Below are 14521 nucleotides of genomic sequence, written 5' to 3'. Positions count from 1 at the left end.
TTACAATTAAGACAACTCACAATAAAGAAAGGGTTAATGGTGTCTGAAATATTTTCACCACAGCCATCTGAAGGACTATGATATGATGTGCTCCATTTGCATTTCAATTCGATGGCAAGTTAGTGAGAGAGTCTATACTAAAAAGAAAAATGATAGTTTGACAATTCTTGAAGTTGTATACAACTCTTGATATGATAAGTTTAGAAATAAATATATATAATAAGAAGTAAATTTGTAATTAAATGATATGAACAAATATTAAAATAATAGTATTGATAATTATAATACAGTTGTATAAAATATTGAGGTTATCAATATATCATTATAAAAAAAAAACAAGTGAGGAAGCTCATAAAAGTGCAAATATTTATAGATTGGAGATTAGAACACCTTCAACATTATTACATCATTTCTAATTCTTTGGAGGAAGACAAATATTTGCATGCTCCGAGCAAAATGAGAAAAATGAAGTAGATGGTTTCCTTTACTATCTCTTGTTTCTTACTTCTCCAGACCATTCAGCCACAAAAGAATAACTTCAGCACCTCTCTCCCACGCAACATCCAACATCATGTCATGAGCAACTGCTTCAACGCATACTGGTGACACACCATAAAACTTTGCTGTTTCTCTAAGTCCCTCTGCATCCTATGATATAACCAACGAAAAAAGCATTAACTGACAAAGTTAAATTAATGTTGCAGAATTATTGGTAGAGAAGATAACTGGCAATGATATTTCAATGAATTAGACAGTATCATTGGAGGAGGAAGAAGCACGTAGTTACTTGAATTAACTTTTAGACAAAAAATTACCACAATGAAGTCATCCTTTGCACCCAACACAAGAACTTCAAAAGGGCAGTTTGGCACAGAAGGAACTGGAAGAGATGCATTCAGCTTTCTCAAATCAAACATCGGCATCCTCGAACTTACTTTCATTAGCTCTTGATATCTGAAATATTAGAACACGGCAAAATGGCTTCGGGACTTTAAAACCAACAAAAATAATTGAGGGTATCACGGTCACATTGTTGAAAATCACCATTTTGGTGCCATATCTCTCACTCTGTTAAATATTATTAACAGGAATGCATTCCGCAATATGTTGATCATGAGTTGAAGTAACTATTATTATTAAAATGCATGAAACTGGTTCAAGCACAAGCACATTATTATTAACGCATCACTCAGAAAGCATATATGCCTAAATGCCATGAATAAAAAAGAAAAAATAAATAAATTTAGAACTAAGTTTGTGGTTGAAGTGTGGAATAAAAATTTCACTTTGTGGCAAGCTAGTGTTGAGTTGCTGACTAGATCTTAATAACAACAAGCACATGCCTAAACATCAAAATCATAGCCAATTTGCCAAGGTATGTTAAGCATATTTTTTAGAAGAAATTCCTTGCTTTATCTCCTGCCTCTGCCCTGTTAATAAGCTCGGGTCAGAACTACCAATGTTTTGGTACATGACAGAACATGTTGTTCATTAAATCATTACCACAATCTCGTAAGTAGTAACAAGCCATGGATATATCACTAAGCATCACCTTTCCACTTGAAATTGCAATGGAAATGCTCATGGAGGAATGATTCCAGGAAATCAAACCTTTTAACAACATGATCCTCCATAGTGGCTGAGAAAAATGTCTCCTTACAAAGGGGAAGAGAGGTCTGAAAAGCTTTTGCTGCCAAGCTGCGAGTCACCTGCCAGGTGGTGTATGCATATCAGAAGATAAACACTGGAAAAATAACATTCTTCAGAAAATTAAGTTCAAATACCTTGAAGGCAGTAATTGGCTTGGTTAAGATATATCGCCAGACTATCCCACTAATAAATTAAGGAAGAAATATCAACCAGTGCAGTCACAGTTAAAAGGTTCATCTTTCTCTCTTAAATAATATCAATAACATAATTGAGAGTTTAGTTACCTATTACCAGAAGGAGGTACAGAGCAAACAAGGCCAGCTCCTTTAAGCTTTGGGAACAAATCTTCTATTTGCAGAATCAAGGCCAAATAAATTAGCATAATGAACCAAAAACAAAAAACTATCAGAAGAGAATAGAGAGTTTTGATACACACACGCATATATATGCAGGGAGGGGAGGGAAGACAGACCAAATGATACCATAACAGGCATCTAATCCACACACCTGCAGCCCAGTACACATTGTACAAGTTGCATTCTCCTTCAACTACACATGTATAGCTACCCTTAGGAGTGTTAATTCACAGATTGAAATGGATTTTGACAGACAAAATCATCTCACCCAATCCCAATCTATTAGTTTGATTCAAAATTTAAGTCTGATCCAATCTAATGCAATTGTTTGGTTAGAGGATAGTAAATAAATCCTATTTTATCACACTTTTTTTTATAAAAAATTTACTCTTTTAAAACTATCCATCTAGAATAGAATCCTAAAATATTGAACATGTTTATTTGGAAAAAATCACTACAGTGTTCTCATCAGGTGCAAATAATTCTAAACAATTAAAGTACCAGCCTAAATTCAGAATCACCTAATTTAACCATTTTCAACAAGTTAACAAATAAGCCAGGGTGAGAAAGCACCTTTGAGATTGTCATTTCCTAAATTGGAAATATAATATTGAATAATAAGTCCTCCAAATGAATGTCCAACCAACACAGGGGGAGATCTTATATTTCGACAGATAAAATCTGCAACATCTCTTGCGTGTGTCTACTGCAAAACATGGTACAAACAGGAAACTATAAGAGTATATGATCATAATCTATTATGAAATCTGCCCAAATTATCAAACAAAATTTGAAGGTTAATAGATAAAGAGTTTAAGCCATCAATTTCATCGGAAAAGTATTATTCTTTCTCATAAAAGAACTAATTAAGTAGCCCCAGTAGTACAAAATAAGCAACCATGTTAAGTAGTTTTCTAAGTATTAAGAAAATCCTTCACATGAATTATTGTACTTTAGCTAAATTCATCAACTTAAGGACTAAATTGATAGATATTCAATACTTTGAAAATTACTTAAATAGTTGGATTACGTTAAAAACTACTTATGAGACAAAGTAATATTTAAGAGTCTAAATTGGTGGTTTATCCTATTAACAAATCTCCACTAGAAAAGAAAGAGGTACACACCTGAAGTGTACCAGCAACGGAATCGGCAGGTGCATCACTTTCACCCTATCCAATGAGAAATCAAATCACCACCAAAAGATAACATATTTGAAAGTGCATGTATATAAAAATACCATTACAGCTAAAAAAACTCAATGTCTTGACACTGAAACTACCAACATAGATAACATACTTCACTAAATTTTGGTAATTTTTTTGAAATGTCAGTTACCCTTTTGAGAATGTACCTGTCCTAGCAAGCTAACAGCATAGCAATCGTAGCCAGAAGACGAAAAGAAGGGCAACCAGTGTTCAGCCCAACACCAAGCAGCATGATAACTTCCATGAACAAAAACCAAAGGAGGGTATTCAACATTCTTGTTGATTTCTGCACCCTTTTGCACAATCACCTCCATGCTTAGACCAGAGGGGAGCTCGTGGAAGTTACGACTCTGCCCTTGCTTCAGATCATATTGTACACCCATCTTCTTCTCTCTGCTCAGAACCGCAACAGTCTTCAAATTGGAACGGTTCATGAAAATTGTATGCGACCCAGAAACACAAACAGCCATTGCCACTCTTCTTTTTCTTCAAAGCTTCGGTCTTTGGTGCCAACAAGATAAGGGTCACTCCACAGCAACTGCAACACCAAGCTCTTACTCTCGGTTTTCTGCTTCAGCTTCTCGCTTGTTCAATGTTTTTAACTCAACAAAATACACAAAGGAAATAAATAAAGCATTAAATTATTAATTTGAAAATAAAAACTAAAAGACATTTTAAATAATTGTTATTTCGTTTGGTTTTTTCTTTGAAAAACTTTACATTATAATAAATACAAAATTTACAGAGTATAGGGAATAAAAAATTTGGATTTTGAGTTGTGCAATTCGAATTACAAATTTTTCATTCCAAATTATGAAATCTAAAATAATAAAAAATTGCAAATATAAGATTAAGATTCTTTAATCCGGAAAGTATCTTACACATTTTAAAGTTAAAAAAAATGTCAATAAGGTATGATAATAGTTTTGGTATTTTTGGGAGTAGGGGTGCAGGAAAAAAAATTATAAGGTACAAAGAGAATTTGGCTGATCCATGATATCATATAACTCAGGGCCGATTTCAATTGAAGTGGGCCCAGACACAAGGTTTGGTCCAAAATTAAATTGAACACCACAAAAAGGGTTGTTATTCCACTGAGCAGCCACCAAAGCTCTGGTGAAGGTAAAATCCCTTTTGCTTTTGTTTCATATTTTCTCAATTTTCTTTATAATTGAGTCTTTCTTTTGTTTGAATCTTAATATTGTTTACTTCACCATCTTCTATTCATTCAGCTAAATCTCTCACTCTGCTTGGTTCTGTATGTGAAAACTTGCAAGGTGTTATTTTTATTTGAAGATATACTGTTTGACGAAATGTCTGTGTTGGGTTATTATACTCATTCTGGTCTCTGTTAGTTTTGATATTCGGATTTCTGCTGAATCTTGAACTTTGTATGCTTATAGACGTAGGTTGAGCTGAAGTTGTCTTTTGGGGTTCTATTTAATACGTAAATGGTTCCTTGGACTTTAATTCCCCAGCTTATGCCTAGTGTGACAACATGATTGTGGATTCGGAACCTCATCCTTGGAATTTCCCTTTCTTCAAATTATTTTGGGCTTCATATTTTGTTTTCTTATTCTTGTGTTTCAGAACAAATCCAAATGCAAAACCCAAATTTATAGTCATGTAATACTTTTCCTCAACTGAAATGCTTGCAATATTTATACATTCATATAAACCTTCCATTATCCAGTTTGTTATTCTTGTTTACTTTGTAGTTCTGTTGTCTATGATCTGTATCAGTTTCTAACCCTCTTTTTTATTCTTTGATTGTTCAGAAGACATAGATGGAGACACAATCTTGTGATGCTAAGTCCCACATAAAGGCTACATTTCGTCTTGGCTCAGAATCATATTCTGTTGAGCCAAAAAAAGGTTCTTTATCAGAGCAATTGGTTTCACTGAAAGAGGAAAGCATGACAATATTGAAGGATTTCATTACAAAGCATAATGTTCCTCATGATGTACCAGATGAGTCATTAGAAGTTTCTTCAGACGATGATGATATTGATGCTGATGATATTCCTGAGAAGCCTCAAGCTAAATCCAAGAAAACCAAGTTGACTTAGCTTTTGTCGTATGGTTTGATCGATCTGAATCATTTGTTGTATGTAATGTATGCTTTAACACTTAGTCATTTTGTTGAATACTTACGAAGCAGTTTTTGGAAACAGACTAAAACACGTACCGACTTTTAGCTTTATGCAAGTAAAATTGTGTTTCACTGTTCATATGTTTTCAGTTATTCTTTTCTGTCTGTACGGTTCTTTTTGCAACCTTAAACGGTTTTAACTAACGACCTGGGAGATGTATTATCTACACACATAAAGTAATGTGAAAGAAAGGATTAACAAAATATATATGTATGTATGTATGTATGTATTATTATTATCTAAGAATTCCAGATAGATACAGATGCTAAACCTTCACGATGTTTCTGTTTATCAAATGTCATAAACATAACAAATTTGACCTTAAAAAAGGGACTTATGATGATATTTTTATTTCAGAAGTCATGATGCTCATCTCTGGAGAATAAAGCACTAATTAAGACAACATCCACAAATGTTTTTCAATGCCTTATTCTGTGTTATGCTGTTAGTACCATATCTTAACGGATTTTACGCAAGTTTCTTGAACTCAATTTGCTAAAGATTTCGTAGCATCATAGGCTCTAAACCTTGGATAGATGCCCAGAGTGATGTGAATTAAAAGAGAGAATTTGTTGAAAGTTTATTTTGCAGCTTAAAGGAAGAAGTATGACACACTCAGCTAAGGTAATAATAGACTATGGCACCCTCCAGATAGATCAAATACCTGATTGTGTTTTATTTAAAAAGGACACCAAAATTACTGTAAACATTATCTTTGTCCCAACTCATCTAAAATTGATTTCCCTAAATATAAATTTCAGTGTTAAGGATTCTGTCCCATTTGTAGATGAAACATCTCCTAAAACCATTGGAGAGCCAAGCACCAACTTCTTGCCATCAACCATACTATTCATTGGATAGGGAGACTCATTTTTCAAACTACATAAACACTCATTTTCTTTTAAACAGATTATTACCTAACTATCAGTGAAAGCAAGAGATATTTCATATATTTTTATTTTTGTTTCCATAAAGTTTTTCTTCTGTCAATTCATTTTATCTTTCTTTTCAAATTCAAATATTTTAAAGGTTGTTAATTACAGTCCATATAAACATATCAAAGGTGCAGTCAAGTTTTTTTTCTCTGCACAATTAGACTGTTATATTCAAACTCAATTTTAATTTTCAGTTTTTAAGAAGTAACCCTCTTTTTTATAAAATGATAGTTACTCCATATTTAATTCTATTCTTTTTCCATAAATCTCAATTGCCTATTCATTGCAAGGCCGTTTGGACCACCTTGTGACAGATATAAGGTGCCTAGAAAATTCATGAGTCCAATTCAAGACATGAGTTGGTCACATTTTTATTGAAATGAAATGAAATCCTCGTTGCTTTGGTATAAGCAGGTGTCCTCTATACACCATGACCCTCTTTTGTGGCAGGTTTGGTCATGGCTTTGGTGATGACATGAGTAAGAATCCCAATGGGGCAAAAGAACAAGCAAAAAGAAACCGAATGCCGAGTTTCAATCTGATTCTTCAGTCCATCTTGAAAGACATGTCTGAATTCATAACCAGAAATAGCATTAGACAAATAAGCAAAGAATGAGAAACCAAGAGAAAGATAAAATGCACGACCTTGCAGCAAAAAGATCAACAACCAACAGGTGAATCCAGGCAGAGGCCAAAGTCATCTCACTGGAGAACATTCTTGCTATACCAGGCAGCTGCATCAAGTATTTACAGTTATCAGTTTGATAGAAGAACTCTTTTGGGAAGAAAACTTTCATTGCTCAATGCATTCACACACACCTCTGGTAGCAAGTATTTACTTGCAAAAATCAATCGAACTGTCTCAGGGGTCCAAGAAAGGTACAATAAATATGCATAAAGAATCCCAAGCACTACATATGGTAGACTACTGTCCATTGACTTCTTGGTCTGCATTTTTGCACTTAAGATGAATCAGAAAAGACATGAAGTATGAAATCAGAAACCCAATAAAAGTTTACCGGAAAGAAGAATATCCAAATTCCCCACAAAGATTATTTACTACTACAGAAAAAGGGTCCAAGTTTACTTTTGGTGGGGAGAGGGACATAATTATATATATATGTAAATGATTTTTGCATGTTTAACTAAACAGACATGTAATAAAGCAAACATGTTGCCAATAAATCGGGTCATAAATTTTCTCTAATGCAGTTAGAAACATACTAGAACAGAATTTGGAGCTAGAACCATAAGTGTGTAAAATGGAAGCACGGCCACAGTTCCAGCTGTAAATGCAGTGCTTGCAAGTTGAGATCCTATGAAGCCTGAAAAATAAAGGTATTAAAGTGAGTATCAGGAAAAAATATACTGACGAAAGAATTACTCATTGCAATTGCTTTTACAGTAAAATAGTAAAATATCAACCTTTAAAAGCAAAACTTTAAACCCAACCAGAATGAATGTAATGATCGTAAGAAATTTATACTACATTTGTTAGTCAATTTCCCCCTTCCTGGGGTAACGAGAGAAAGGTAAATAAGGTAACTCCTTTGTTGTGGAATCAAGACACAAACTACACAAAAGAAACTTGCAAGATTGGAGCAGGTATAGCTAAATAGCTTCTGTGAAACCTGATGCCTTGCATACCTTTCCAAGAAATTGAAAATCTGCTTCAAGAGCAGAACTAATAGCAAGATCTAAATTTTAATCAGAGCATAATCAACTGCCAAGCATGTTAGAACAAGCTGTTCAGATTCGATATTATTGAGTTTTCTGCCCAAACAAAATGACTTCTTTGAGGCTATCAAATTCAAAGTTAGATTATGCTACAAAATAACAAAAAACTAGAAACCCCAACAGCACAGATAGCTGAAATCGACATCCTCGTGAAAATGTGGAAGACTAAAGCAGAAGGAACAACTTAAAATCAATAACTGGTTCCTAAAAATTTCAAAAAATAAAGCCGAGCAACTTAGTTAAGGTTAAACTAAGAACAACACAGGGTGAAGTCATGCAGACAATGTATAGATATTTATAGATCTCAGTAGTTTCAATGTGCGTGTATGTCATACAGTAATTTAAGTTATAGATATACTGACACAAGAAGTAAGCTAATTTGTGCTCTTTTTTGAGATGAACAATAGTAATTCAGTAATAAGACGAATCCAACAGTTTTTAATAAGAACCAAAATATATGAATGAAGAAACAGCTTGCACCGATGATATTTATATAAATCAGAATGCAGTGAAATTTTCCAGGGTCAAAATGAGCAACTTTAGAGCAAAGAGGCCTATTACAAAACCTCCAATTTCACCTGTAAGTTGCTTAGAGACACGGAAAAGTGCCACCACATGCAAATTCAAAATACCAGAGACTTCAATTGGTTCTTAAATGAGTTTGAATAGAGAAGATTTAGTGTGAGAGGATTACATGAAGCTTGCATTCGACCCCTTTTTGGATAAGGAAGCAATCCTGTAGCATTTGGTTTCACAACAATTTTGGATCCTCCTATGAAACTCCAATCTCCACTTAAGTTGACCCTTGGTAAATTTCCCTGCAACCTTCCACTCCCTGCAATGTGACTGTTACAAAGTTCAGCCTCATTACTTCTGAAAGAGAAGCCAAAATTTTGCCCCTTCCCAACAGAACCACAAGGTTTTATAGCCTGCCAAAATGAAAGAATTAGAATACCAATCATAAGCATAGTTAATTATCAAGCCCAGAAAATACACCTTATGCTATCCATAAATACGAATAAATCATATTGAACTTTTTTTTGAGTGGAAATAACCAAGTTGTGCAGATTATTTTTTGAATGACAGTTCAACACACAAGAACTCTTTGAACAAACCCATAGAACTGAATGAATTTAGGGTTTTGAAGACAAACAAACTGTTTTTTTAACTCTACTATACCAACAAGCACCTAGTATAGAACCATGCAAAGCAAAACAAACAAACAACCTTGTTATATCTAAAAAAGAAAATTCACAAATGCCCGATTCGTTAGTAAAGCTTAGGTGGTTCAAATCTACGCAAAATGATCACTTTAAGTCTAATATTCAAAGTTTAAAACTTTGGAGTTCAAACGTAGGGAATAAAACTCCAATCTAAAGGGTATGGGGGAATGAGCAGAAGTCCAGAAAAAATAGCTGATAGAGAAAAAGTATGGAATGAGCAAAAAGGTGAAAGAAAAAGTGCATGTGAAATTAGAAAGCAGTAGCAGCAATAGGAAATAAAAGAGAAAGTGTACCTTGAGTGTCAATGGGGAATGGGAAAGGCAAGAAGAGAAAGACATGATTGAAGGAAAAGCAAAAGGGCCAATAAGTGATTCTGCAACAGTGGCCACTTCTTCATATACAACAGTAGTGTGAATGAAGAGTGACCAGATTTGGTAGAAAGAAGAGAAAACTCAGTGGGGCATTGGAGAAAAGTGAGGAACTCAAATAGTTGGAATTGTATGGAAGAGAAGAAGTAAAGGCACTGGAAGTTAACAAAAATTAGTACTGCAATGTTTTTTTTTTCTTATTTCTTTTAACAAGGAAACAAATTTTATCTTAAACACTCTAACATGTTTCTTAAGAAAGTTCACAGATATAATTATATCTGATACTGATATTAGTATGAAAATAGATATAAATATGAAATTTAAAAGAATTTTCTTAAAATAGTCCTCATGTTTGGTTGATAGAATTTTATTTTTTCTTTATTTTAAAATTTGAGGTATAATATACCTATTTTATTAGATTAAGTTATTTATTGCATTAAAGCCATGATTAAATGTATTTAAAGTAAAATCATTTATGGATGAACAAATTATAATTAATTAATATTATTATGTGTTTCATATTCTCCCTCTTCAATACAATTATTCACATTATCTTTAATACGAGTATGATGATCTTTAATTATGGTATGATGCCGTTTATGGAAAAATAATTACTTCAAACTAAGTTTAGTGTAATGCATAACTTTAATTGATATAGACAAATCAATATTAAGTTAATATTTGCCTAAATTTTTAAATTAAGTTTTCAATTTTTTTTATCTAAAATCATACTAATTGATATTTTAACATAATTAAAAAATAGTATAAAAGTGTTGTTTGTCCTTGCACTGTTATGATAAGGAGTAATGTGGATTGAAAATTTGGAGTGACAGTGACGTTCAATCCAAACTTGATTCTCTTTTTTTCTAAAATTGAATAATTTATTTGGTTCTAAATATATATATATATATATTATTGATTTTAAGACAGTTTTTAAGTTTAAATAAATTAAGGCAATGTTTTTAAATAAAAAGATATTTTGAATTTCTTTTAATAGTTAATTATTTTTTTCTTAGTTGTCAGATCATATTTTCAGTATAAACATAACTGTTAATTAATCGAAATTCAAATTTATAATAGCGATTGAATTGCTTTAATAATGGTGAAATTGATGAATAATTAATTTGTAATCAATACTATTTATTTCACTATTTATTGTCAACTTTCAATCATCCCTAGAGTTCAATTATTTTATAAACTAATAAAAACCATCTTTTAATACTTTAAATAAATAAAACTAAACAAAATAGTTCCATATCATAATAACGGTTGATTCATAATAACATCGAATTTTAATTTTTCATAATTTATGCTTAATATGATAGTATTTTTAACAAGTATAATGTATTTTATTTTTTAATATATTTATTTAATATATATATATATATATATATATATATAATTTGAAAAAAAAATGTCACGACTTTCTCAATAATTATTATTATAAAATATGAAAAATAAAAATTATTCTTAATAAAGATAATAGGTATAATAAGACCTCATATGTGTTTCTAAACAAAATCATATCTATATACGAAGAAGATTTCAATAATTTGATTACATTTGATCAAAATTTTGTTCAATAGAGTAAATTAATCAATAATATTTATTGTAGCATAATGAAAATATTATACCACAAAACTTGAATATATATATATACACACACAGAGTCATTCCTACTGATTTGTTAATCATAAATATTACGAAATCATAATAAACCACTAATAAAAAAATCTTTTACAGTTTTAAAGTATAATTACTAAGTATATAAATTAATTTCAAAAGATTTAAAAAAAATATTTATTTGGAGAAAAATCCTTTTTATATATCTACAATTAAAATGGTAATATTTTTATTTTAATATATATGATTTGGTTTAAAACCTTTAATACATTGATTCCAAAAAAAATAAAAAATAAAAAACATTCTACATTATAATATTTTTTATTTTCTCAATATACTAACTATATAATATAGTTGTGGATATAGTTTTTAAAGAACTATTATATTTATTACAATAACACATAAAATAGAGATTTAAATTTCAACTTCATAATAGTTGTTTGATATATCTCTATCTATCTAATATTTAACTTATCAATTCATTATTTAAATTTTTTAACAATAACAATTACACTATAATATTTTTATATTAATGTTATTTTAAAATTTATTTTCTGTATTTTTAATTTATTTCTATCCCTATCATACAATTAATGATATATTATGTGAAATTCCTCGAATTATATTTATATTATATATTTCAAAATAAGACTAAAAAAACGAAAATATTTATAAACTCTAACTTAGTTTTCTTAATGTATGTTATAACCCTTTGTTCTATACATTTAAAACAAATAATCATCATAACATATAATAACATAGTTATATATAAGAAAACTAATACTTAATTCTCTATCACGTACAAAACTAAACTTAGAAATAGTAAATATCATGCATTTTTTTTCAGAAATATTATGTGTATTGAGATAAAGTTTCTAATAACAATGAACACAGTGTTAGAGCACATGGTTCATCATTTTTATATCCTTCTGAGAAGGTCAGAATAAAAGTGAAAGCACGTGCCACGTTCCCAAAATCTTCATGCATTAACATATAAACAAAGTGAAGCAAAATCTCATATATCACCACACTTTCTTTCTTCTTTACGCAAAATCCGGGTGTGGCCACACCTTCATCATAACATCACATTTCCTTTACATGAAAATTGAAGTGAATTAGGTTTCAAGAGTTCTTAGTTTGATTTCTATCATTTCACAAATAATATTTACCCTACAACTTTGCACCAGATTACGATTATAACAGGAAAAAAATTATTAAAACTTTTACATCAGTAGTGCAAATAATACATATTAGGTCAAAAACATATTACGATTCGACCAGTGTACAACAATTATCAATTAACCAACTTAATATGTCATTGTAGAATGTATTATTTTACTGTGAGGTCATGAAACATAGGGATATTTTACTCGTTGGTGTCAGTTAGGTGATGTGTGGACTTTTATTGCTTTCGATGGTGTTTTCGAATTAATAGGTTTCGTATTACGTTAATTTGAACTTGTTCAATCTGTTCAATTATGATCTTATAATTAGATCCAATTGTTGTTTTTGTTTCTGCATTCTTATTTATCCACTAGATGAGTCTAATTGATTCTTTACTCTTAGTACTTAGTTTGATGTAACACTTATTTTTTGATTATTTTTTTTTCAAAAAATTCATAATTGGACAATGCTCACTTAAAAGAAAAGATTGAATAATTTTCACATTTATAAATAAAATATCTTTTTACTAAAATGGTTGGGTAGATTTAAGGGAAAAAGTCAAAGGGTTGTGAGTGGGTGAGGTGGAATGCAACTTGAAAGTTTGAGGGTTATGATAAGATAGCACACAACACCACCAAACCAAACCAAACCAATTATCTCACTCTTTGTCTCAAAAAAACACAACTTCGCCACCTTCTTTAACCTTTCACTTTTGTTCCTCTGTTCATGTTTTCAATGTCAGAATCATTACCATATAATATTTTTTTATCACTCTTTCTTTTTCTTTTTTCTTTTATTTATTTTCTATACAAACACTTCATCATTCATTGTATTAGAGTTTAGACACTTGATCTAGCTTTTGCATCAGTTCTAAGTACATTAACCAAACCACGTGTTTTGTTTATGCTTTTGTTATATTAATATAATACAATTTTAAGAAAATAAATAATTTTGTAAAAACGTTTTTAAATAAATTATATGCTATTCCTTTTCAGATAAAAAATCATATAATTATTTTTTAATGTAAAGGTTATACAGTTATCTATTTTTGTTAAATAAAGATTTTATTTATTATATTAAAATATGATGGTATAATTAAAAATTTCCTTTTTTATGTATTTTATCCTTTTTAGTATATCAAATCTCGAAAATCCAACTTCATTTTTATCACCATTCCAATACTTACCATTACAATCACTTAAAAAAAATTTCATCCCAATTTTCAGACACTAAAAATAATCCGTTAGTGATTAAATTAAAAACTATTTTATAACTAAAAAAAAATTAATTTTTATTATTGTTAAATAATTTTAAAATTGGTGTCTAATTAACAACTAAGGTTTTTGCTACCAATTAATTAAAAAAAAAATTAAAAACTAAATAAAACTAATCTCTTATAAATATATTGATAAATTTATGCATTAAAAATAAAATTAATCAGTTTAAATAGAAAAAACTGTTTCTGTTTTCAAATTTACAGAAACAAAACTTCAATTTTCTTATCAATATTCAATTGATTAAATTAGGTAAAAGAATAAAAATAATATATTTTCTATATTATAATTTTTTGAATAAAAAAATGGTCTATAAGATCTTGTTTGTTTCTAAGCACTGAAAGAGTTAAAAAAAGAAAGACAAACAAAAGTGTAAAAATTGAGAATTGAAAAAAGTAAACAATCAAATTTGCGAATATATTTTTTAAATTTTATTTTACAAATTACTTTCTATATATATATATATATAAGTTATTATACTGATCAATCAAATCATTTAGTATATTTTCACTCATTTGTACTTTTTTTTTTCTTTTAAAATGTAAAGAACCTTATTTTTCACTCTTTTCTTTCATTTCCTTATTTTCCAGTTGTTAAAATCCACTCTTTCACTCTCTTTTCTCTGATTTCCTTATTTTCCAGTTGTTAAAATCCACTCATTAGTCTAAAAATACATCAAAATCCAAAAATACACTCTAAGTATTTAATGTAATTATATACTTACAAATTTTATATAAGAAAAAACAATTGATTCTGACATTTGGTAACACGTGATAGTATTGTAATAGAGTTTGTAATTTTAAATTAAAAAGAAACCTAAGAACACAGTG

General features: G+C 29.9%; 3 protein-coding genes across 5 annotated transcripts; 1 reads left to right on the top strand and 2 right to left on the bottom strand.

Annotated features, from left to right (window-relative positions):
• Positions 1–346: 346 nt before the first annotated feature.
• Positions 347–3821, bottom strand: LOC137827295 (uncharacterized). Of its 2 annotated transcripts, none has more exons than XM_068633583.1 (8): positions 3361–3821; positions 3134–3178; positions 2580–2709; positions 1935–1998; positions 1785–1833; positions 1612–1709; positions 816–954; positions 347–648 (listed from the first exon to the last, which is right to left on the bottom strand). In XM_068633583.1, exons 1-8 carry the CDS (start codon positions 3682–3684, stop codon positions 502–504), a joined length of 996 nt encoding a protein of 331 aa, XP_068489684.1. In that variant the 5' UTR covers positions 3685–3821; the 3' UTR covers positions 347–501. The 2 variants fall into 2 exon arrangements, with proteins under 2 accessions (XP_068489684.1, XP_068489685.1); XM_068633584.1 differs by having other exon boundaries at positions 1935–1995.
• Positions 3822–4222: 401 nt separating this feature from the next.
• On the top strand, positions 4223–5445 carry LOC137826500 (uncharacterized). Of its 2 annotated transcripts, none has more exons than XM_068632477.1 (2): positions 4223–4336; positions 4993–5445. In XM_068632477.1, the coding sequence occupies exon 2, from the start codon at positions 5002–5004 to the stop codon at positions 5281–5283; it is 282 nt and encodes a 93-aa protein (XP_068488578.1). In that variant the 5' UTR covers positions 4223–4336; positions 4993–5001; the 3' UTR covers positions 5284–5445. The 2 variants fall into 2 exon arrangements, with proteins under 2 accessions (XP_068488578.1, XP_068488579.1); XM_068632478.1 differs by lacking the exon at positions 4223–4336 and adding an exon at positions 4354–4491.
• Positions 5446–6515: 1070 nt separating this feature from the next.
• LOC137827296 (protein ABA DEFICIENT 4, chloroplastic) lies at positions 6516–9789 on the bottom strand. The gene is made up of 6 exons (XM_068633585.1): positions 9556–9789; positions 8734–8968; positions 7527–7627; positions 7122–7250; positions 6948–7036; positions 6516–6871 (listed from the first exon to the last, which is right to left on the bottom strand). The coding sequence occupies exons 1-6, from the start codon at positions 9598–9600 to the stop codon at positions 6724–6726; spliced, it is 747 nt and encodes a 248-aa protein (XP_068489686.1). The 5' UTR covers positions 9601–9789; the 3' UTR covers positions 6516–6723.
• Between the last annotated feature and the right edge of the window lie 4732 nt (positions 9790–14521).

Source organism: Phaseolus vulgaris, chromosome 8 (genome assembly GCF_000499845.2).
Source record: "Phaseolus vulgaris cultivar G19833 chromosome 8, P. vulgaris v2.0, whole genome shotgun sequence".
NCBI lineage: Eukaryota > Viridiplantae > Streptophyta > Magnoliopsida > Fabales > Fabaceae > Phaseolus > Phaseolus vulgaris.
This window is presented reverse-complemented; position numbering and strand designations above follow the sequence as displayed.

Bases quoted from the DNA above. Each gene is read 5' to 3' on its own strand.
- LOC137827295 (XM_068633583.1), bottom strand. From the start codon at position 3,684: ATGGCTGTTTGTGTTTCTGGGTCGCATACAATTTTCATGAACCGTTCC. The intron at 1,710-1,784 runs GTATTTGAACTT...ACCACCTGGCAG, and splicing joins AGCCAATTACTGCCTTCAAG to GTGACTCGCAGCTTGGCAGC. The intron at 649-815 runs GTAATTTTTTGT...GTTATATCATAG, and splicing joins CAAAGGATGACTTCATTGTG to GATGCAGAGGGACTTAGAGA.
- LOC137826500 (XM_068632477.1), top strand. From the start codon at position 5,002: ATGGAGACACAATCTTGTGATGCTAAGTCCCACATAAAGGCTACATTT.
- LOC137827296 (XM_068633585.1), bottom strand. From the start codon at position 9,600: ATGTCTTTCTCTTCTTGCCTTTCCCATTCCCCATTGACACTCAAG. The intron at 8,969-9,555 runs GTACACTTTCTC...TCATTTTGGCAG, and splicing joins ATTCCCCATTGACACTCAAG to GCTATAAAACCTTGTGGTTC. The intron at 7,037-7,121 runs GTGTGTGTGAAT...TACTTGATGCAG, and splicing joins GTAAATACTTGCTACCAGAG to CTGCCTGGTATAGCAAGAAT.